This window comes from Ostrinia nubilalis, chromosome 7 (genome assembly GCF_963855985.1).
Source record: "Ostrinia nubilalis chromosome 7, ilOstNubi1.1, whole genome shotgun sequence".
NCBI lineage: Eukaryota > Metazoa > Arthropoda > Insecta > Lepidoptera > Crambidae > Ostrinia > Ostrinia nubilalis.
Window position 1 is genome coordinate 9,989,955 of NC_087094.1, and position 25,046 is coordinate 10,015,000.

Sequence of the window (25,046 nt, forward strand, 5' to 3'; positions counted from 1 at the left end):
ACTGCGCCGTCTTACAGGCGGCAAAGTGCGCATTTACATTGCAAAAACTTATTTTCTTAACCGTAAAGCTCAAAATCGAACGGGAACTTAATGGTTGACCGTATCATACGAAAACGCTGTTTCATAAGCTACAAGCCATATTTCTTTGTGCAACTGTTATCTGGAATGAAATAAAGGAATTTACTCAAAACACAAAATTATGATTTAAACAGCAGCGTTATGATTTAAGCGCAGCTGTAAAACTTCTGTAGGTAAGTTACTTTGTGGAGGGTTTTGTATTTGATCTTATCTGTATCTAATACCTATTAAATAATAGGGTACATTTTTACAAACTTAAAAAAAATCTAAAGAAAAATGCATGTAAGTAATTAGCGCTCTATCTGTTTCGTGATAATAATTATGTATATTACGTAGTATCTCCAATATCCTCTTTTTGTCTTTAAGATTACTTATGCATAAACATTGATTTAAATATAAAATGTTATCTTTAACAAATATAGCCTAAAAGTCAAAAGTTACTTAACCTAACACCTGTTACAATTAAGATTTGTAGACTGTGGAATAACAAAACAATCATAACCACAATCAAAGACAATAACGCCGCAAAAGTTAAATTATTACATTCATTGATGTTACAAACTAAGTATTGTTCTATTTTTAGGAAAAGGACTCCCACATTGGATTCGGGAAAGGTTATATTGCCTGCTCATTTTAATTGCAAAACACTTTGAGTTTCAGTTGCTTGTAAAACATAAAGTTTTACTTGTATTAATTATATTTCGTCGCTCCATTCTTCAGATATAATATTACCTGGTAGTTCCCCTAGCCTACATGGCAACGACGCACTTAAATTTTTAGAGATAAGTCGAATTTTTTCGACAGACAACAGTAGTTTTTTCGATTTTAGACTGGCAACACTAAGTAATAGTCTACCTTCACTCACTCACTCGCTCTGCTACCTCATTCCTTTAAAGTGCGTGGCAACGAACGGACGTTCTCTCTAAAGTGCTAAATAAGTATTATTGTAGGAAAAATAGTTAAAAAACAATTAGGTATGTCTAAACGCAGTGCCGAAGAAAAAATTGAAAAATATCTCAAAAAGATTGAGAAGTTGCAGAAGAAACGAAGGTTAACATGCCTTACCGCATCGGATTCGGAACCAGAAAATAGTAAGTACCTACTATCCTACCCACATTTTTTTTTGTGTGTTACAAAAGTGGTGAAATTAATTATTCAATTATATTAATCCAGTTCTATTATTAAAGAAAAAATACCGGGAGGTTGCCCGAGATGGTAACACGATGGTTAATATTATCTATAATAATAATTTAGGCCATACTCATGCCTGGAGGTTGACCGCGATGTTAACACAATGGCAAAAAACTAGTTTGTATCAATGATACGGGAATGATACCGGGAGGTTGTTCGCGATAACAACACGAAGGCTTAGCATCATCACGATAAACATATTCTAAAATTAGAATTATGTAAATAGTGATAAAATTAACCAAGTCATGTCTTGTCTACAGACGCTGACATCGTTAACCCCGAGGAAATCGAGGGGCATCCTCCAGAAGAAGACGATGCATCATCGGTCGAGGAGTTGGTGGATGTTTGCGCTCCTGAAGTACCTGCAGATATCCCCAACACCGAGGAAACCGTCGAACTGCCTAATGTAGCGGAACCAGCCTCTGCGCCCAGCGCAGAAGAGCCACCCCCGATCACCCCAGAGTTAGATCCCAATATATTAGCGGCCCTAGGGGAAATCGTTGATGAATCCCCAGATTTTGGCGAAAAAATCCACGATAGCTTAGCTAAAATATGGACACCTTTGTTAAAAAAGGGTTTATTAAAAGAAAACCGCGATAAATTATTAAAGGATTACCTTATACCCGAAAATTGTCCCCTTCTAAAGTCACCGACTTTAAATCCCGAAATTATGGCTGCCATTCCCGAAACCGGGAGATTTCGAGACAAAAAAATTTGCTATTCGCAAAATCAATTAGGAGTAGGCATATCTGCCATTAATAGAGGCCTTAACACGTTGCTTACATCTGATAAAAAGATCGAAGCAATAAAATGTATCAGTGACGGTTGTCGCTTACTGTCAGATCTGCATCACCAACAAACCGAAACAAGGAAAAAATTCATCACCCCCTGCTTAGACAAAGGTTTCTTGCAATTGATTCAAGTCGCGGAACGCGACGACACCCTATATGGTAATAATTTATCCGAAAAAATCAAGGCTTCAAAAGCTATCACGACTCAGAGTCAACAAATAAAAAAGAATACGGTTACTCCTAAACCATCCGTAGCCCAAACTGTAACTCGGGCCAACAGCCAGGGAAACTGGCAGGGCCCTCCTCGTTTTTCGCAGAACAGGGGGGGGGGCGCGGAGGTTACAAGAGAACCAACCCACGGGGTCAACAAACCTCTACGCAGACATCTCAAGCGCAATCACAACCAAAACCTTATCAACAAACCAAGACTCGGGGGACGTCTCGGCAACCTCATCACCAGACGTAGGACCATCTCAGGTACATGCAGGAAGGCTTCAATATTTTTATAAACATTGGCTTAATATTACTAATAATAGTCAAATTCTTAACTGGATTAGATACGGTATTGACATTCCATTCGAAAAAGATTTTTGTCAAACCGATTTTGTTAGCCCTACTTTTAGTGCACAAGAAAAATGTGATATGGTACTCGCTATTCAAAAACTTTTAGACTTGGGTGCCGTATCCATATGTAAGCCCGATGTCGATCAGTACATCTCAAAGATATTCTTAGCACCGAAACCCAACGGCGATAAGCGGTTTATTCTAAACCTTAAATCTTTAAACCGATATATAACCAAATCACATTTTAAGATGGAAGACCATAGAACAGTTGCAAAATTAATTTCGAAAGATTGCTTTTTAGCTACAATCGACCTTAAAGAGGCATATTTATTAGTACCTGTAAATATGAGTTTCCGAAAATATTTACGTTTTCAGTTCGAAAATCCTAAATCAAATTTGACTACGTACGAATTTAACGCAATGCCCTATGGTCTTTGCATAGCACCTAGAATTTTTACAAAAATCATGAAAGAAATAGTAAAATTTCTTAGGAATCAAGGTTTTCAATCCGTCATCTACCTTGATGACATACTTTGTATCGGTTGCGATTATAATGAGTGTCTAAATAATGTAAAGAAGACCCTGCAATTACTAACTGACCTCGGATTCATAATCAATACCGACAAAAGCTGTTTAGAACCTAAACAGAAATGTAAGTTCTTAGGCTTTTATTTTGATACCACAAACTTGACTATCTCACTGCCCGACGAAAAACGCAAAAAGATTGCACAATTAATACAAAGGTTTTCTAAACTGCCCACATGCACAATTAGGGAATTTTCTCAGCTTATAGGAGTACTAGTAGCAGCTTGTCCAGCAGTCAAGTACGGTTTTTTGTACACCAAAACATTAGAAAGACAAAAATATCTGATGTTAAATAATAATAATAACAATTACAATTCAAAAGTGAAACTTCCCGAGTGTATTTTGAATGATCTGAACTGGTGGGACCAACAAGTTTTTAAATGTAAAAACGATTTAAATGTCACGAATTTTGAATTCGAAATCTTTACAGACGCATCTAAGACAGGTTGGGGGGCTTCCTGTAAAAATACTCGGGTGCATGGAGCATGGAAAACGAATGAAAGATCATTACATATAAATTACTTAGAGTTGTTAGCAATTTACTTGGCATTAAAAACCATTGCTCGAAACGTAACAAATTGTGCAATCTTATTGCGTATCGATAATACTACAGCTCTTAGCTATATTAACCGAATGGGAGGCATACAATTCCCCCATTTGAATGACCTATCCAGACAAATTTGGCAATGGTGCGAGAAGCGTAATATAACATTATTTGGTTCGTATATTAATACTAAAGATAATAAAGAGGCTGATATTGAATCTAGAAAACAAAACCCTGACACAGAATGGGGATTGACAGACGATGTGTTTGGAAAAATTGTTTTTAAACTTGGTAAACCCAATATTGATTTATTCGCTTCCCGCATCAATGCCAAATGCGAAACTTATGTTTCATGGTTTCCAGACCCTGATGCTTTATGTGTAGATGCATTTACCATTTCCTGGAAAGATTATTATTTCTACGCGTTTCCCCCTTTTCCCTTACTACTGAAGTGTTTACAGAAAATTATCCATGACCAAGCTGTAGGCATCTTAGTTTTCCCTAAGTGGCCATCACAGCCATGGTATCCGCTAATGAAACGCTTATTAGTTTCCGATATAATTTATTTTAAGCCAGATGAAAACTTTCTTCAATCCTGTTTCAGGAATACACCTCCATACCGACTGCATCATCATCTTACATTGGCTGCAGCGAAACTCTCCGGAAGGCGTTTTTAAACCGCAATATCCCACCAGAAGCCATAAATCTGATGTTAGCTTCACTCTCAAATAACACTAAAAAACAGTACAATGTAAGTTATAAAGCCTGGTGGCAGTTCTGTGAGAGTAGACATATAAACAGTTTTCAATCTTCTGTCCCTGAAGTTATATCTTTTTTGACCCAAGAATTTCATAAGGGCGCTAGCTATGGAACTATTAACAATCACAGATCTGCTCTCTCTTTGTTACTAGGAAATGAATTAGGTTCTAATGAGTGCATAAAGCGTCTTCTAAAAGGTGTCTTCAAGTCAAAGCCTCTGAAGCCCAAATACTCCCATACGTGGGATCCGCAATTAGTACTTACCTTAATAGCAAATTGGTATCCAAACAAAGAGATCACTCTTGAAAAACTAACAAAAAAGTTAGTGACTCTTCTAGCACTATGCACCGCTCAAAGAGTTCAAACCTTATCCTTAATTAAATTAGATAACATCAAAGTCCTATCTAATGGTATCACAATAAGTATCACAGATATAATTAAAACTTCAGCGCCTGGTCGTGACCAACCGCTTCTCTTTTTACCCTTTTTTGAAGAAAACTTAAAAATTTGTCCAGCTACAGTACTTCAAGACTATATTAGTTGTACAGAAAATATTAGAAACTCAAATAATTTGCTGCTATCTTTCAAAAAACCTCATAAACCGATTTCTCCCCAGACCATCAGTAGATGGTTAAAATCAGTATTATCCGAGAGTGGAATAGATGTTTCAATTTTCAGTGCGCACAGTACACGGCACGCATCAACCTCTACGGCCAGTGCCGCGGGTGTATGCATCGAAACTATTCGTAAAGCAGCTGGGTGGACCAATAATCACACTTTTGCAAAATTCTATCGATTAAATATAATTACAAAAAATGTATTTGCGGAATCAGTTTGTTTTCGCCCTTAAGTTATACTTTTGGTTATGCGAATGGTTATATTGTTATCATTAGATATTGATTACAATAACTATAGTCAATAATTATAGAAAGAAAAATTGTATTTTCTTTATTTTCATTTATAAAAATAAATAAAACCAACATGTTAATGTGATTAATGTTTTTTTATTGTGATATGCATTATACACCATTGTTTAGTCCTAACAAAATCATTTCTCTAAAGGTCTACCAGGTAATATTATATCTGAAGAATGGAGCGACGAAATATAATATGTGATCAAATGAACTTCAAAGTGAAGTTCGATCATTATTATATGAGTCGCTCCATTCGAAGATATAACAACCCAGCCCACCCTACCCAATTTAATGATTTTGTTAAGAACTTAATGCAATCTCTAAAATGAATGAGGTAGCAGAGCGAGTGAGTGAGTGAAGGTAGACTATTACTTAGTGTTGCCAGTCTAAAATCGAAAAAACTACTGTTGTCTGTCGAAAAAATTCGACTTATCTCTAAAAATTTAAGTGCGTCGTTGCCATGTAGGCTAGGGGAACTACCAGGTAATATTATATCTTCGAATGGAGCGACTCATATAATAATGATCGAACTTCACTTTGAAGTTCATTTGATCACATATTATTCATTGTATCATTGAAATATGCTTTGGTGTTTAAAAGTTTGGCAATAATCTGAAGGTATCATTCATTCAGATATCCATTTAAAGAAAAATAGAATATAAATCTATTCTAAACAACTATTCTCAAGGTTGTCTGGAAGAGATTGCGATAAGACCACCTAAAATATGCCGAATCTTTTGTATAATTCTTTCTGTTTGTTTTCTTGTATTGTGTGGTATTAATCTATTTTATTTATGTAGAATTTTTACTAACACGCGTACGAGTAGGTACGAAAAGTCGAAAGTAATGTAATATTAGTATGCTTACAATAGTAATTACTTAGCAAAATCCAGTAACCATGTTTTATTTATCTGTACATGTTTCATTATAATAGACACCACGTTAATTCAGATTAGTTAATTGATGCTATCAAAAGTAATTTGTATTAATTGTGTTGTACAAATTGCGCTGCCTTTTTCCGACAATTCGGTTGGGCCTGAAACTGCATACGTTATTTACGATGCGTGTCGCTTTAGGCCACGTCAATACTGATTGTAGTTAACAGTAATTGGTAATGCGCTTATCAAGTGGTCGGATCGCGCAGAAATGCCTTAATTATCGCTAGCGTGAACGCTTGACGTTAGCAGAGATATCAGTGATTGAGATATTAATATTGTGTGATTTCAAAACACATTCGAAGTTATTGGTATTTGTTAATCAGCACTTCATTGTGGAATTATTATGATTTTATAGTTTTGGTTCGGTGATTGATCTCAAACTTATCTTTATGTTTAAAGGAACTTGTTTGACAACACAGCTTTAATTTACCTAAAGTCGTAAATATTAAACTTTGAAGCGGTGTAACTAAGGGTTCGACCAAACCAATGCGATCACAGCGCGATTAGCCGGCGTGCAGCGATGGCGACCAGACCTAAATGCATTGATCGCCATCGCTGCACGCCGGTTGATCGCGTTGGTTTGGCCGAACCTTAAACCTTTACCCCTATTATTTACTATACCTATACTACTGAGTACTTATTATATAAGCAGTAATAACCCTGGTTAGTTTACGAGCTGCCTTGTGGTTGTGGTGTTACAGGGTATGAGATTCCCTAAGTATAATAGGTATTTAACACTCATGCCATTATGGGATTAAATGTCATTTATTTTACCCGACTTGACTGATTTACTAACATCATAATTAATACCGAAATCATAAAACAATTTCTACAAAGAGTATTCAAATCTTCAACAGAAATAATAAAGTAATTGGACCGTGAAAATATAGGCAGAAATTGACTGCAATTCTCGATATGTGTCGCGGCATATCAGAGTTCTGAAAAAGCAGAAGTGCTCACGATTAAAATTATTCGCGCCAGCGAAGCTTTTGTGATGCGGGCACCGAGCCACCGAGCACTGCACACTTGCACACGCCACGCAAAGAACATCCAATGCACCGTGAAATTGCCTATTTTCCACGTGATTTTATTCCATACGATGACATTTCCATTTGTTTCACAACTTATACCTCACTCCAAAGCAGTTCACCGCACTTAGACACGTCTCACAGAATTCAATTGAAACACTTATTCTTCTACTACGACTACTACAGACTTACTAGTACTTAAAACGAAAGGTACAACGTGTCACCACAAGTAGTGCTTCCTGTTTAAATTTCACCAAACACAGCGTATTGAACACTATTCCACCAGCAGCAGAGTCCCGTTTACGATGCACCCCATCAGACAGATATATCATTTGACTCACTCAAAACGGAAACTGATTCATTTCCGATGCATGGTTGAAGCTCTTTGTGGAGTTCGCCGGCAGCGAATTGCTCGCGTTTTCAACATTTTGATTGCGACATCAATACCTTTGAAGTGATAACGCTACACGTTGATTTAATTCTGATTTCTTGATGCGTTAATTGTTCTGTTGTGAGAGACGAGAGAGGAGAGCGGGTGTCTGAGGTGAACCTACGGAACAGACACTGATGTGACGCAAGCACTTTCGGGCCCCACGTACGAACCGCGTCTGCAGAATGCAACAATGCATAAAAATTCAATCTTACGTTTGTTTCATACACGTTTTATGCACCGTCATGTTGCTAGACTCCGGCGGTTCAAGAAAGGCATTTTAGCTTTATCTGCAGATTTCACGTTGGAATGTTTTGGGGTTTGCGGAAATGAGCACACATTTATTGTTGAACTTGGTGGTTCTGGGTAGGAATTTGATTCTACAAATTGTTAGTTGATTTATTTGTATTTACCTGTAAGTAAATTCATTTTTTGTTTGTTAAGTATTTACGCTTAAGCAGCTGATATGAATTTTTGGTATAATAGTTAGGTAGGTTAAGTTTAATTAGAAGAAGTAAATATGTTACGGCGAAATACGAGTAAGACAATGCATTTAATACGAGTAGCCAAGCCAATAGATTTTTCATCGTTTTATATCATGGAAGACATCATAAAAACTTTGTAACAGATAGGAATCAGTAGGTATTTGAACATGGAGGTAGACCTTGTAACCTGAAATGACAAATCGTATCACAGCGACAACTAAAGTTCTAAAACAATTCAAACCAATAAGCTTGTTTTGATAAAGGTATTACCCACACATATACTCGATTGTTGAGTATCGCTATTGTCACGTGTATTTGTGAATCAATAAACATCGTCAACTTCTAATAGATTTGCTCAAATATATCACACACCTTCGCTTTGGTAGAGAAACCATTCCCTTATATCACCAGTTAAAAGTATTTAGCGAAACTTTATTCATTAACCTGATTGACATAATGATGCTTTGATATTTTTTAATATAAAATATTCCGTAAGAGCTCTAAATATAGTATGTACCTAAATAGTACTACTCTTTCAATAAAGGCCATTATGTATGTAGTTTAGAAAGGTCCATTTTCCCCTTTTTTGACATTTTGGAACAATTACCCGGAATTGAATACACGGTTTTAATTTTACCCAAGTAAAATGACCTAGGCGCACTTCATTCTCGTGTTTAGTAGACTTAAAGGATAACTGTAGCGCAGGTGGTGCAGTGTAGGTCTGCAAAGGTTTCGTTAGCCATTTAGAGATTTGCTCGTAGCTGATTACTTACTATGTACATTTTTTAATTTAAGCTGTGGATATTTGTGCAACGTAAAGCAGAGTTTTTTTATACACGTAGGAACAGTAGTTTTTTTATACGTATAGGTAGGTATAAGACGATTTTGACAACTGTTTTTTAAGTTCTCTCTTAAGTCTTATAAAGAAAAAGGATCAAGATCCAACCATCCAAGCCAAACTCTGCTAGCCTAATACTCGAATACTCTGCAATTCAAGCACAGGTTTAATCCTTATGACGTAGGGCATCTATTCCCAAGTCCAATAACTCATAGATTGCCGCGGCGCAGGTGTGGCACGCACCGGTAAAGTTGCCGTAGGCCGCACTGAGTTCTGCTTAGTGCTTACTGCTTACTACTGTCCATAGTGTCCATGCTTCCGATGTTATCCTACTCACGAATATGTATTCAGTGATACAGTTCTGTATTTCTGTAGCGTTATTAGAAAATGCTAGAAATGTCAGTTTGACTGAGATGACGAAGTTATTATGTTTGTATATTAACTGATATTATGGGCCTTACATTTTAATGTTTTGTTTCACTGAATTTCAAAATTTTATCATACTGTTTTACAAACTTTACGATTCACTAAAAAGCCTAGGATAATAGTATGGCCTGAAATCGGGTTAAGCTGCAAACATCCAAAAAATACAGCCTCACGTCATTTCTCCAATCCACAAAAGCCAGTTAGGCTCTTTTCAATTGGGACTTAAAAAATCGGCACTGTTTCACGTGCCTCGATATTTTAAATAAGCGGAAGCGTGCCCCGTCGTTGAAGTTCGTTGAGTAGCATTAAAAGATTAAAAGTCGACAGTTCGCTCAAGCCGTATCGAATGGCGCTGTAGCCGAACGCTCTGGTGCAAGGGCTAGTCTGACTAGTTGTTTAGCTTTGTTGTGATTTGTATTAGTGAAAATAGCTGTTAAATATGAACGAAAAGGCATTAGAACTAGCAACATGGCATTGATAAATTTCCTATGATAAAAGTAATGGGCACTTTTGAACTAGCAAGGCAGACAAAGTTTAGGTGAGCCGAATTTGCTTTTAACGCAATTTCATCAAACATCAAGATTGGACTACGGGCAATATCGTCTGGCTGCTTCTTGAAGACATCAAAAGTCTGACTTAGGCCCAGAACAGACGGTGAAACGCAACTGCAACGAAACTGCAACTATGTGATGATTCTGATGAATGAAACTGAAACTGAAACTGGTCGCGTGTGGTCTCTCAACGGACGCTATGGCAGAAACTTAGATGCAACTCAAAAGTAACTAGCAGTTGCAGTTTCGTTGCAGTTGCGTTTCACCATCTGTTCTGGGCCTTAGCCCTCACAAACTCGCAGATCTCAGAACAATAAATATCTTGACAAATTAATGTCATGTATCTGTATGCAGTTGTGCTGGCCCCTGGCCTAGTGTAACGTATATTTGTGATGCAGGCGGCGCGTCCGCGGCGAACTTCGCCTGGCGGATGCAAAAATTTAAATTAAAAACATAAATCAGGCGTGTATCGAGTAAGTTTTGAGATCGGTAGCTGTATTTCGACTGCACTTCGGTTAATGTTGTGTCGCTACAGTTTTCCGCTGTGACTTTCTATTGTTTCAGTTAGGTTTTTGTTGTTGTGGAAATTTTGAGAAACTGGAAGAATTGACTGTGGTTTTTTTTTTTTTTTTTTTTTTATGTGATAGGAGGCAAACGAGCAGACGGATCACCTGATGGTAAGCAATTGCCGTCGCCCATGTACCGGTTTAGTTCGATCTTGCACATGAATATATGAAAAGCACATCGCAGTTTTTTATTATGTTGCCTTTGATAGTTTTTAACGAGATTTAATTAAGAACAAGACTTCATTTTTACTTTGAGATGAAATTTTTTCTTTGGAGTAGGTAAGTTGCGAATTTACCGGATCACGTTAACATTTTATTGACTTTATCAATTTCATAACTATCGATGTTGGGCAATTTTCAATTTAAAATGTCGTCCGAATCACAGTATACTCGTAAAATAAAATTTATATGTACCGTGTTGTATAATTCAGAATTGTAAAATAGAAGCTGGCAAATAAATATGACATTGTAATCAATTTTGATATTGCGTTGATTGAATCGATGTCTTTTTGGGAATAAAATCCTGCACTAATTACAATGCAAACATTACGATGAATGAGTTTAAAGTAGCTTTAATTTTGGGCTCCAATAATTATGCCCTTAGAACTCCGACTGAGTGCTTAACTTAATTGCTTGCAATTTTATAATTATCATTATCTTATAATTATTCTGGAATTTCAGTGAAATCATTACATGGCTTATTTTTTAAATTGTTTGTTCAACGAACGTTATATGCAAATTAGTTTGACGAATAACGTATCGTGTTTTGTAACAATTACTCATGAGGCAATTAGTTACAGTATAATTAACAATTTATAGCCACGAATAGTCAGCAATTTAATAAAGTGTTTGGTTGAGTGTTTAAGTCAATTTGTGCGATAAAATTTTAATTGAAATCAGGCATAACAATTTAATAGTCTATGTTATTGTTTTACAATTTTCAATTGATTATTTACAACTTTTGTTTTTACTTTTTCGGTCTTATTATTTGAAACCTAAATAAGGTATTAATAGTATTGGTAATATGTTATGCATCATTTTATATCTCGCTCTAGTCAATTATAATCATAACGATGAACAAATTTTACTTCGGAAATCATTAGTAGGTATCCTTGAAAAATATGAATTGCTTTCTGAAAGCTATATTTACCGTTTGTCCAGTAAATTTCTTGCTGAAAAGTGACGTTGTCGGAGCTCTTTTCAAGGAACGTTTTGTTTCTAAAGAATAGCGATCTTCCAACTCATTGGCCCATTGATTTCATTTTCATTGAGTTGGCAAATGTAAAAAGATAAAACTGAAGTCAAGAACAATAAACGGCACTTCGATTGATCGTTTGGTTCGAGTATTATTTTAAAAGTAAAAATAAGTCTTTGTGCTGGAAAACAATACTGGCACAAAATCTTACTACATAGATGGCGAAAATCTTTCAGACTGAACAATTAGTATCTTTGCTTTAAGGGAATTAGATAGGTAGGTACTTACTTCGACTTCGAAATGTTTAAAGCTGTATAAAATACTTATACAAAACGAATACGTAAACTTCATATTTCTCTTAATAATTATATTCGTATAGTTAACACTCATTTCGAAAGTTACTGGCATAACCTGCTTCATTTACTTAACTGTTTGTCTTTATGTGAAACACGATAAGCTTCACTGCAGAAAATGTAGGTATTCCTACAATCTGTATAGCATTATAAATTTTTACGTAACTTCATTTCCAAATACATTCCCATGTTTCATTATCTTTTACCTAAAATTAATACGTGGCCACGAGTAAAAGTGACGAGTGCTAATGTTCATAATGAGAATTGTGCAGACTTAATTAGATTTGGTTTGATTGCAGCCGTGAGTGGCGTCAGCTGGGAGGAATGGTGGACCTACGACGGGATTTCAGGTGAGCGCTATACAGCCACTGCTCTCTATGCAGCTTATGTATGGCTGCAATAATGCAGTTTGAACGTAATTGCTCAACTCAGCACCAATTTGTGGTTGACCCCGCTGATCGTGTAATACGTGGTCTGAAATGGGCTAAGTGATTGTCAGATCAAGATTACCTGCCCTCATTAGGTCGGTATTGCTACCAAATGTGAAAGCAATCAAGCAATATTTACCTACACCAAATTATTAAACCGAAATTATAAAATCCAAATGTTAATAACTGTAATGAGAATTTTCATGTTCAAAGGCCGTTTATTGCCCGTCATATTGACAGAGACGGTATTTATATATTTTAGTGGCATTAATATAACAGGCTGTCCCAAAAAATGGCAAGTCGTCGCGGCGTCACAGGCTGAATCTGAAAATAGCTTAGCTATTGACCTTTCAGATAAACTAACATGGGTCTGGTAGAAGGTAGTTTAGGATACAGATTATCCGAGTCTCATTTCATTTGCTACTAATACTGGTTATAAATAAGAACAGGCAAGATTATTCATATTTTAGAGTGTAACTGATAAATAAATCATAGAAGTAAATCACACATCTCCTATTTAATACAACTTTCAATTGAAACGTGTTATGATTTTCTGAAAGTTTTGTAGTAAATCTCAAATACACTGTCGTGCCATTATAGGGACGCCCTGTATAAACGTTTATAAGAATGTGAATAAAAAATTCATTGCATCAATGTGGCGGGCCGCAGAACATTCGTTTGTGAGCGTATCAATTTCTCTGGCCGATAACATTTTGCCAGTTTTACGTGACGTGGAATTTATACGGGCGATTTATCATGCATTCGTATTACCTTTACTAGCAAATTTGAGTTGCGTTATCGTGTCATCCGGCTTACTTATACATATCTTTTCTTGAATTTTTCTTGAGGTTTTTTTGTGTAATATTTTTATATAAATAGTTACAACGGTTATGTGAACTATTTTCGTGAGAAACGATAAAAATATTACTGAAAAGCAGTAGGTTTTGCAATCAGACGTATTCTTAAACTTACTAGATTTTTGAATTGTCTAGATAACCGATTCAGTAAAGGTCAAAGTAAGCAAAGTAAAGATGAAAGTTATTCAGGTGTATATTTTTTCTAATATCCCTAGTTGGTGCTGACTGAGTTTTCACTTTCACATAATTTACTTTGACTTTGAACTATTTCACCTCTGTTCGATCATACATAATGTTTATTGCCCGATATGTTAGGAAACTTTGAAATGCTGAATGTTTACTAGACTGAAAAAACCGAAACGTAAAAGTTAGAGGTATCAAAAAAGTTTTAAATCTATGAGCACTTTACGAATAATTTGCAAGCGCAGGTAGAAATTTGACTTCATATCACATTATTTTAACAAGCGCGTCGTATATTGTCATACTGCCAGATAAAATAATTAAAATAATTCTAATCATAGGTGTGATAATAACCTTTATTTATTTATGAATTTCAAGGCGAGAGTGAATAGGCACTTACAGGGAAGATATGTGCCATCGTAGACTGCAACCCACTTAACAAATAAATAAATAAACATACCTAACTTTTTAGAGAGTGAACAATACATACGAGTAGGTTTAGATACTACTTAAATAAACTAGTGAGTTAACTTTTTGTGAGGAAGTTTTACTAAAATAAACAAACACAAGAAAACTTACTAAAACTATATAAAATCAAAGAAAAAGAAAACTTACCTTGTCCAATCACGTGTAGCGCAGAGTTCTGGCGAGTGACGTGCGCTTGCGTGCGGTCGCGTTCGCTGAAATATTCACGGGCATTAGTGATCTCATTAGGGCTCACGTTATGCGACAAGTCGAATAGTTGAAGAATTTTTAGGACATACCTAGGGGAGTCCGAGGAGAGTTACGCCCGTACTCACTAACGATGCTTGTTTAAGTGAAGCTTTGTGATTTGTTCGTGTGTCACCCGGTGGGTCCACGCGCACTGTAAGACCTCATAGTAACGTTTGTGAATACGGGCGTTAGTAACAGAGGTAGGTTGTAATAAAGAAACAATTTCTAAACATTACGCTATTTATGGAGCCAGCAACATCGCAAATTCGTTGTTCTTTTGACACTCCACAGTTTGCGTAAAACTGTCAGCTCGCTAACTGTCACAGGCGCAGAGAAATCGGTTTTGTGATAATTCACTTCTGTTACAACTCTCCTCAGCCTCCCCCTACTTATTACAAACGAATCTTTAATTCATAAAATATTTTTTCAATTTTAATAATTACTAATTAGTCTAAAAAAGATGTCATTGCCTTAAAAGTAGAGTAGGTTACATCAAAGTAACATTTTTAATGTAATGAACACGAAAGTTAAGGAAGACGGATGAAAATTTGTTATTCTTGACGTCAACTACTTACTGGATGGATCTTTTTGGATATTTATAATGAGAAACTTTGTATTTATAAGCACTAATTTAAGATCTGATTAGCACAAGAGCTACCATTTGTTTAAATATACGAGGGCTAAACCGCAAGAAAAAGCTAGTGTCTAAGTTGATGTTCATTTCTTTGTTTGATAAAAATAATGTGTAATGGTATTGCGAGTTCGTAGAAGTACAATACAACGCGCAAAACATTTAAATTTCACCTTAAAACCTAATCCCGAGCAGCTGTAAGTTTTTAGAAATGTATGCTAATAGTTCCGCTGTTTTCTACAAACTGTAGAGCACCATAATAAATCTACTCAACAAAGAGTTTAAAGGAACTCGTTTAAGCCGCTACTTATTTCTACTTTTGCGTATAAAACAAAAGAAGAGACAATTTCACCTAATTCCCTCCTAAAGTAGTGCCAAAAGCAAAAAAAGCGCTTTGCAATAATGGTAATGGTAAGTTCGCTTAACGCGTGGCCATAAAGTGGGCGTGACCGCAACCGCTGCGCCGGCTTACTCATGCAATTTTCAAGGTCATAAATAATAAAACCATGAAGCACTTTGGCTACTTTCGCGCGGCCCTATATTGAAATACCTCGAACGAACGTTGCGGGCAAACTTGCCCCGTCGCCGGTAACGAAAACGGCCAATACATGATTCAGGTCGTACTTTTACGTGGATTTTAAGAACAAAACGCATTAATTTAGGTAGCAATATCTCTTGTATTCGTACGAGTAGAGTGTGTTGCTTAAACAGGCACTGCCAAGACAAAAAATATTAAAAAGCAAAGTTATATTATTTTACACCTCTTAATTAGTATCTTAACTGTAAAATCGCGTATTTAACAATGTGGAATGTTAACCAAATAAGCTGAAATAAGGTTATTGTCAGAACTATAAACATGTTCATATTCTGTTCCATCTGATATAATGAACATGAGCAGCGTTCACAGCATAATCCTGTGTATTGACAATCTGCGCAAAAAAGTGTAAGTGCAAAATGGCCAATTTTAGGCGGATATTATTTTACAAACACCACATCATTTGATCAATACTATGGAATACGAGTAAATAGAAAACAATGAAAAAGTGAGGATTTCATCAACACAAATGGTACTATATTGATTTTCAAATAACTTTTCACCTAAATAGAGTTATAGTTATAGAGGTCCTTAATAGAGGCTAATAGAAAAAAGCCTTTTTGCACTTACGTCACTTCACGTAGAGCCCACTGTTACATGATGGCCGGCGAAACTTTCATGTTTAAAGTTAGTACAAAATAATACTGCTGTTCGGGATGGCATTTGAAAATGTACGATTTAATGTATTCATTGGGTAGAAATGAAAATAATGAAGTATGAAAGGCGACTGATGGATGAACGTTGGCCGCTCGTAATTAACGCGCGGTGGTTTTAACTATCAAGTTAATAAGTGTAAGTTCATTAGGCTGGAATGTTGGATTAAATCCAACATATTTTGTTTTTTGTTTTGTATTGATTTTACGGTGGTGAATTAGGTACCGTAGAATGGGGTTACTTTGAATCACGGGATGACTTTGATCGAAACTTCCATTTTGTATAAAATCACGAATTGCGTAAAACGAAACGCAATTTGGTAGTTTTTTTTTTAGATTAGTAACACTGAAGAACTGTCAATTCCTTTTTTGAGAACACGCGGGAAATTCGCCTATAATTTTAATTAAAAAAGGTTAATATAATATTATTCTTTATTTATAGCTAAATAATTGTGTTGCAAAACTTCATGTGTACTTATTTATGTGATAGTAAAATGAAATTTCTAGATATACTCCATCATGAGGCCTATGATCGATTATCCCATACAGTGCTTAATGTTTTTCTAACTTCAAAGATAATGGAATGACTTGAGTTTGTTTGATGCGGGGTGTCATTGATAGGGTATATGGTGCGAGATTGATCAAAAATGATCAAATTATCCCCAGAGACTATACTCCTCTTTAAATGGTAATATCCACTGGTAGTCGAAGGTTTCAAATTTTTGGAATATAAAAAAGAATTCAAATTGGTTCGCGATGATATATCTGAAATTAGGAGAAGTGAAATAATTAATCTACCTGCCAAAACCAAAGCCTTTTGCAATTCTGGATAGTAACGTTGAATGTGTCCAATTTTTTTTATATTGATATTGCAGAACTTGTATGACTTAAGTGAATTTATATGACTTTTCTTATTGTACTAGCTTTCCGCCCGCGGCTTCGCCCGCGTGGAATTTTGTCTGTCACAGAAAAACTTTATCGCGCGCGTCCCTGTTTCAAAAACCGGGATAAAAACTATCCTATGTTCTTTCCCGGGACTCAAACTATCTCTATGCCAAATTTCATCAAAATCGGTTGCGAGGTTTAAGCGGGAAAGCGTAACAGACAGACAGACAGACAGAGTTACTTTCGCATTTATAATATTAGTTGGGATTGATGCATAAATTTAATATTTTTGATTTTTTTAAGACAAATTATTTTTATAATTATTTTTTAAAATTTATTTTGTAAAGTTTAACTATTTCTAAGTTCTTTTCGTTCGTAAAATCAATAAATAATACTGATTGAATGCTAAAATTTTAATACCAACATTTTAGTAACGAAATACTGTTAATTATTTGATGACTTTTACTAGATCAAAGTTACCCCATATGACAAAAATGTCAATAACTATTTATCCCGTTGGCAGATTTTGATTTTTTTAAATCTATTGGTATTATAATTGTGGTTACTTTCTATTTACGCAATAAAATCTGGGGATATCAAAGTAACCCCATTCTTCTTTTAGCTTTGATCACATACTTTCTATTTTTTTTCTCTCAAAATTGAGCTATATTTTTTCATTTTTTATTACACGAATCGAGAGTACTATATAAAAACCGATTATTAGACTTTTTTTATATGCTTTTACACCCACAAATTTAAAAGATATGGACCTTCAAAGTTCAAAATTGGCCAAAGTAACCCCATTCTACGGTACCAATATTAATGTTCGAACATAAAGGGATGTTTTGTCTATTTACTGCTTTCTTCTTTGATCAATATGTAGAGATTTCCTAGACAAAGACTTTATGGTTCTGATCTTTTGTGATTTTCTTGTGGTTGCAGCAATTAATTAGCATTTTTTTTTAAATTAGGTGCATTGCTTAGGCTACGGGACTTACTACTTAGGCCAAAAATAAGAAACACTTACTTAATCCGCACGTAAATCGAGATCATCGATCTAAAAACACGGTTTATTTGTATAACTTTTATCCAACAAGGGACATCTCTGCCCCTGTACGAGTCTATGAAAACAATGTTATAGATATGTACTAGGTATACCTACTAATGAATGTGTCCAGCCCAACCAATAACATCTTGAAGCTAAGATGAGAAGACATAAGTACACTTCTCATTCGGATTATTACGTGTCCCAGGGCGGCGCGATAAAGTCATTCTGCGGCCGAATGACAGATCAAATTCAGCGCTGTAAGCCTCGGGCAGACGCTAGTTATGGCTTTAAATTATTCATTACAATCGAAATGTGCTGTGGTATATTACAGCCTAGGCTCTAGGTGTTTCGATGGTAGATTAGTTTGCAGTTGGTAAAGATGGATAAACAAGAAGTAACTTCAAAATATGAATAGATCAAGCTTTGTCAAAACTTGAGGTAATGCAAAGGGACTGTGAATAAGAACTGATGGTCAAGATTAATTTAGCCACCGCAGACGAATAAGAAGATTATTTTCCAAAATGCTACTTGTGGCTTCAAGTTTTATCAAAGCAGTAATAGATTTTTTCAAAAGTACATTAGTTTGGAACCGTTTCTTTTTTTCGTAGCACCGAAATATCTAATTATAGATACTCTTTTGCACAAATTACAGCTGGATTAGTAGGTTAGCTTGATGTGCTGTCGTAAACATATTGCTATTTGTGCAGGTCCAGCCTTCTGGGGCCTGATCAACCCGGAATGGTCGCTGTGCAACAAAGGCCGGCGGCAGTCGCCGGTCAACTTGGAGCCCGACAAGCTGCTCTTCGATCCCAACCTTCGATTTTTACACATAGATAAACATAGGGTAAGGTATTTTAATATTAAATTACTACAAAAATGCTAAAAGAAGCAAAGCGAATTTAGCGATAACTTAAAAGTATTTTAAAAGTTGATGTCTTTTGATAAGTAGTTATATTTTGATTTGAAGCTCACAACTTGATAACAACAAACTGAAAGTTTAGTAAAGCATCCCTCTACTGATCCATCCAGTTCATGATAATAGAGATAAGCATGACGATTTCGCGTTATCATCAAATATTAGGTTACCTTCCATAGGCATTAATTCTGATAATGGTGAAAACAACGGGGCAAAAAAGCCTATGTCTAAGCCTATAAATGCCCTATTTATAGGCTTGTTTTACTTTGATAGAATACCTAAATAGATAGCTTTGAGCTTTCTAAGCCCGAGAAGGAAGACTTTTTTGACATCAAACTTTAAAAGGCTTTTTTCAGTAGTCTCAATGAAAACTAATTTCATTCTAAAATCGGCGATTATGTAATGTTTTCAATATTCATTAGTCCACAATCCACATTCCCCGTGCCCCGGTGACCTTCGAGGTCATAGCTCCAATTTGGTAAGGTCGTGCCACGTCTTCCGGAGCATGTCCCTCCACGAAGCTATTGTGTCCATAGCTAATCGCTGTCGTGTATTGAATATACTATCTCTATAGTTATTAGGTAGGTAGGTTTTATTTTTTGGAGATTAGGCTAGTTTCAAATATGACTGTTTGCTTTATTAATTTGTATATTTATTTTCTACACATACATAACATGTTATAAATAGAAAGTGTTAACAAGTTCCAAGCACCGTAAGCCAAAATTAGTATACTGCACACACAGGTTTGGTATATTAATAAATACATGTTTGTATCATTATACAATTTGTTTACGTTATGATTATGTAAGTGTTTCATTTTATTTCAGCGAGAAGTGTTGTTCTTTGTAATTTTAATTATTTTTAATGAAGCCATTGCTTGCTACTGAAGTTCATTAAAGAGACGGGTTGTTTGCAATCCTAAAGGGCTCTTTTCATGACAGTGGACTGAAGTGCTTTTATATAGCGCATTGTATAGTAAAAACAAGTATCTATCACTTTTTGTTTGTTACATTATGAAGTTTTAGGGAAATAGTCTATTAAATTAAAAAAAAAAACAAATAGTCGAATTTCGAACCTTCCCCTTTTTTGAAGTCTCCTAAAAAGAAACGTATTCAATTTTGATTCTTATGACCTTGTTTTTAAACAGATAAATGGGTTGATAACGAACACGGGTCACTCGGTGATCTTCACGGTGGAGAATGAAACGCGGCACCACATCAATATCACCGGGGGCCCGCTGTCCTACAAGTACCAGTTTCATGAAATCCACATACACTATGGACTCCACGACCAGTTCGGATCCGAACACGCCATCAATGGATACTCCTTCCCTGCAGAGGTAGGTTTACAACTGTTGTATGACTTACATTGACTACCTATGTACTCGTAGTTACAAAAGAATTGCCCATAGATTTTGTACGTAAGATTTATGACAATTTACTGAAAAGCAGAGACTAATCTGAGTCACGATATTCCACTTTGCAGTCAAAGATAGATTTAGAAGCCCATAAAAAGTTGTATAGGCATGTGTGTGTACTTGGAGAAGGAAAGAAACTACGTCATGCATGCATCAGGATGCAGGCCGCCACCAACCGGTCATAGTGGAAATCATTGGGGGAGGCCTATATTCAGTAGTGGACGTCCTATGGTTGAAATGGTGATGATGATGATGAAGGAACTACGTAGTTCATCAGCATAAGTACTGCAACACACATTTTTTCTTCAGATTAGAGTAACACATAATTTGGTTGCTATTTGTATCGATATCTCATTTAGTTACACGAGCATTTTAATTAGCTCCAAATGACGATCAATCCATGAATCGCGGTTAAAAACATCGTACACAAATATATTTTAATTGTGTTTTGATGATGACACAGCTAATAATACTATTTAAAGCATATTTAGTAAACTAGTTTAGACTAATTAGCATTGTTAGCGATACAGTTTCATTGATAATAAATTACAATTTTCGCACCACAAATTTAATAAAGCTCTGCTGTCATAATTTCGGCAAATTAATTTATCATTCATAAAGTTTTGTTGTACTACCTTTGGGAATCAAATTAGGTAAGCTGTTCTGTGTCCTAACAGTATAAGGCTATAGATTCCAAGTAGGTACTTATGTAAACAACCCAGTACGTGTACTGTTAATTGCTTGCAGACGCACTCATGAATAGTAAATACAAATACCAATCACTTTATTGATGAAATATTCAGAATACTGACTTGGTCTAATTGGAAATCTATAGGTATATCTCAGTATGTTACTTAAAATTTACTATTACTATAGCAATTTGAACAAACGCAAGTGTGGATCGATGAATGGATGTTTGGTAATCCTTCATGCAAGAACTACTGAACAGATTGTGATGAAACTTTGCAAGATTACAGCCATGGACAGCATTTAGCTGATAGGCTAATCTTTTACAAAGTTACAGTACTTTACATGTTACATAAAATATTAAACTCAACAATTCTTATTGACAATTCCCACAAAACTGATTTTAGGCAATCTCCTTGCAAAAACACGTAAAACGAAGCAACAATTGTCTGAGCAGCCATCAAAATGTTATCAGTGGCTGTTCGTGAGCGTGTAAAGCGCGTAACAGCTGTTTTCGCACGCACCGCCTCGCCGAGCCCAGACCGAGACGCTCAAATCCCAAATGTAATCCCGACGAACAACTCAAGCGCGCCTCTGTTTATTTATGTGACAAATTCCAAGCGAAAATCACGCGTTTTTCCACGCACTCGTACGTTATCCCGTACAAAGCGTTCACACTTCATTTTCCTACATATGACTCAATTTGTTTGTTACAGATCCAAATATTCGGTTTCAATTCGCAGCTCTATTCAAACTTCTCCGAAGCTCTACACAAAGCTCAGGGTATCGTGTCAATATCGCTACTATTACAGGTAAATTGATAAAGTCACACGAGTGGAATATTAAAAGTTTTGTTACAACGTATTATTAGTTTCGTTATTAGTGTTGATATTTTTATTACTTTCAGTATGGAACAACACAAAAGCGACAATATTTTTCAGTGGTTTATTACAATAATGATAGCGTCTGTAATCTTACCATGAAAGATTTTAAGTGTTTTGTATTACCGTGATTTGCAAGTTCGAAAAATTGGTGGTGCACTTCGTGTAATTGATGTTATAGAACGGCATCAAGCCGCACCTTTCAGTTGCCTTCGCCCGAACTCAGGTTAATTAAGGAAATTGGAATTTTCTGCGCCCCATTGGATTACCCGCTAAAGCTATTAGTTCAAATTAAGAACTAAATGAGCGCCGTAAACTATATCGCCAAGTCATTTTTGTTGACCTAAAACAAAGCATCACCCTCACGATTAATTGTTGGAAAATAGTTTTGTGTTGTTTAACTGTAGTCTAATTAGTTAAGTACTGTAAAATTAATGATCTTGTTTGTAGAAATGAATGGACAAAACGTTAACCTACGTGTTGTTGCAGCTCGGGGATTTATCGAATCCTGAATTGAGGATATTGACAGAGGAGTTAGAGAATATAAAATACGGAGGTAAGAATGACACATCTAATATCTAAACATTGCGGCAATTTCAGCGTAGATCTGATGTGCTAGCATACTGAACTTTTTTCCAAGTTAGTTTGTTCGTAATCTAGAATAAATTTTGTAATTTTTATTACAATAAAATAACTTTGTACTGACCTGTATTCGCTCCAGCAGCGTAAAGCCATATATTAACACTATTACTTCACTAATACTTTAGACGTCCGTTCGCGGCAGAGGTCGGACAGCGACTGACAGTCCGATACTTAGATCGTTATAATGAAAAAAAGAGTGAATCAAATGATTGAACGTACTTTTTTCATAAATATTTTTTTTATAATTAATCATATTTTTTTATAAATAATTATATTTTTTGTAAATATTTTTTTTTTTATAAAAACATATAATTTATATATTTGAAAGAAAGAAAGTCTGTTCATAGACGTCCTGAAAGTAAAAAGGCCAAATCTTCTATTTGTCTGGTAAATTAGAGTAGGCTGACTCTTGCACGACCTCATGATGATGAAGCCAGCAGTGAAGACTACATGACCTGATAATGACGATGATGATGATGTCTAGGAGCCGAGATGCCGGTGAACAAGCTGTCAGTCCGCGGCCTGCTGCCGGACACGGACTACTACATGACGTACGACGGCTCCACCACCGCGCCCGCCTGCTTCGAGACTGTCACGTGGGTCATCGTCAACAAGCCCATTTACATCACTAAGCAACAGGTATGACAGCACAGCAAGCTTCGTTTATTCGTTTCAGTAAAATGACGTTCACTGCTGGACAAAGGTTTACAACGACCGGTGTTGCGCTGCCTACATTCAGGTGCTTCGCGATTTCGTCCATCGAGTGGGAGTCCTGTCCACAATTATAAAATATTCTCGTCCTCTGGGCGCTCGAGAACTTTGCTGACCCAATGGCCATGAGAACTGCGAGTTATGTTCCTCGCCTACGCACATCAAGATTACAAAGCAGCTTTAACAGCGATGGCTGTGATGGCTGTACTATATTGTAGTCTGGCTAAGCACTAAAGTACTGTAAAGTACTTTTAATTTTTTATTTCAATTCAATGCGAAAACTTCTAAGTTATAAGTATGACTTTAGACTCAGTTCGCGTTACGATAAGAATAAAGGAAACTAATTAGGACCGACTTCATAACGCTCCCTTCAAACTAAACAATGGTTGTCTAAAGTTCTGGAAAAAATCTGAATTTCATTTTGGCATAGTAGTAACTTACCGACCTTTAATCTGGCATGGCATAGTAACAATCAAAATATCAAGTTTAGATAAACGTTTTATTGTTCCAAAATATTTCCAAAATATGTTACATTGATTTTTGTATTAATTTCTTATACGAGCTCAGGATACGATATTACTGGCTTAAATGAAATTTAAACCCCTCAGCACACCTTTCATTTAGACCTTTAGAATTTTGATCAATTTGCTATAACAATGCCTACAATGTAGCTCTATAATACGGCTACATACTGAAAGTGATACCAACACAACGCTATAATTAACCTTGTTAGCGTGTTCGTACAAACGTACACAATCTTATGTATACAGCAATTTGCAGACGGATTGTTGTACAACTCTCAGTCAAAGTCAAGAATCCGCCAAGTTGGTTGTGTAATCAATATGGGCGGTCGGGTTGCATCCGTCCAAGTATCAAGTTCACCCTATTTGCATAGCGTGTTTGCCTAACTGCTTTGCCGCACTACGAGGATTATCACTTGATAGATAAAACAAACGCATTAGAGATCATACTGGTATGAATTTTTTTCATCCGTGCATCGGACTATCCCTTTTCACGGTTCCGCTCCTTTCGCGGAACTCGTTAGTGTTGGAAAACCGGGTATGCCGCGGGAAAAATAAAATTACAAAAAGTTGCCTGAAAAAATGTTTGTAAAACTTTTGAAAAGTATCAAGACTCTTTCGCCCTTGAACTTGCCGCATCTAGCGCGCGCTATTCTATGAGTCGTGGTCGAGGCCGGCGTAATAACATTTTCATTTGTGCTCACGTAAATAAACAACTCACGTCCCTCGCCTTTAGACAAAGACTCCGCCGTGAATTATGTACGTGTTAAAAGTAAACTGAAAGTGGCGCGTTGTGTGGCTGTTATTATAAATCATTGTTTATGTTTTCCGTTTGTTGGTGGGAAAATTAAGTGCTAGTGGAAACTGCTTGCAATCTCGTGGGGACTTGAGTGAGCGCCATGTGGTCGCCCGAAACGCGATCTAATGTGCCCGCTTGTGTCAGGTCAGGTTAGTTTAGAACTTTACCTGGCGCGGGTAATAACGTGAAATCTTTTCGTGTGTTAGTTATGTCCACAGTTAACTACTTCGGTGGCTTGGCGCACA

At 36.0% G+C, this 25,046-nt stretch overlaps 1 protein-coding gene and 1 long non-coding RNA gene across 2 annotated transcripts in view; both read left to right on the top strand.

Annotated features, from left to right (window-relative positions):
• The window catches only part of LOC135073262 (carbonic anhydrase-related protein 10-like), a 37,192-nt gene that overhangs the window by 9,211 nt on the left and 2,935 nt on the right, over positions 1-25,046 (top strand). The window contains exons 3-8 of the mRNA XM_063967373.1: positions 12,536-12,586; positions 18,935-19,071; positions 20,291-20,482; positions 21,964-22,059; positions 22,618-22,684; positions 23,255-23,409. Of these exons, the coding sequence (XP_063823443.1) occupies positions 12,536-12,586; positions 18,935-19,071; positions 20,291-20,482; positions 21,964-22,059; positions 22,618-22,684; positions 23,255-23,409 (698 nt within the window). The remainder of the gene's footprint in view (positions 1-12,535; positions 12,587-18,934; positions 19,072-20,290; positions 20,483-21,963; positions 22,060-22,617; positions 22,685-23,254; positions 23,410-25,046) is intronic.
• On the top strand, positions 2,422-5,277 carry LOC135073613 (uncharacterized). Its single transcript, XR_010257663.1, has 3 exons — positions 2,422-2,537; positions 4,358-4,504; positions 5,191-5,277. It is a non-coding gene; the product is annotated as an uncharacterized LOC135073613 (long non-coding RNA).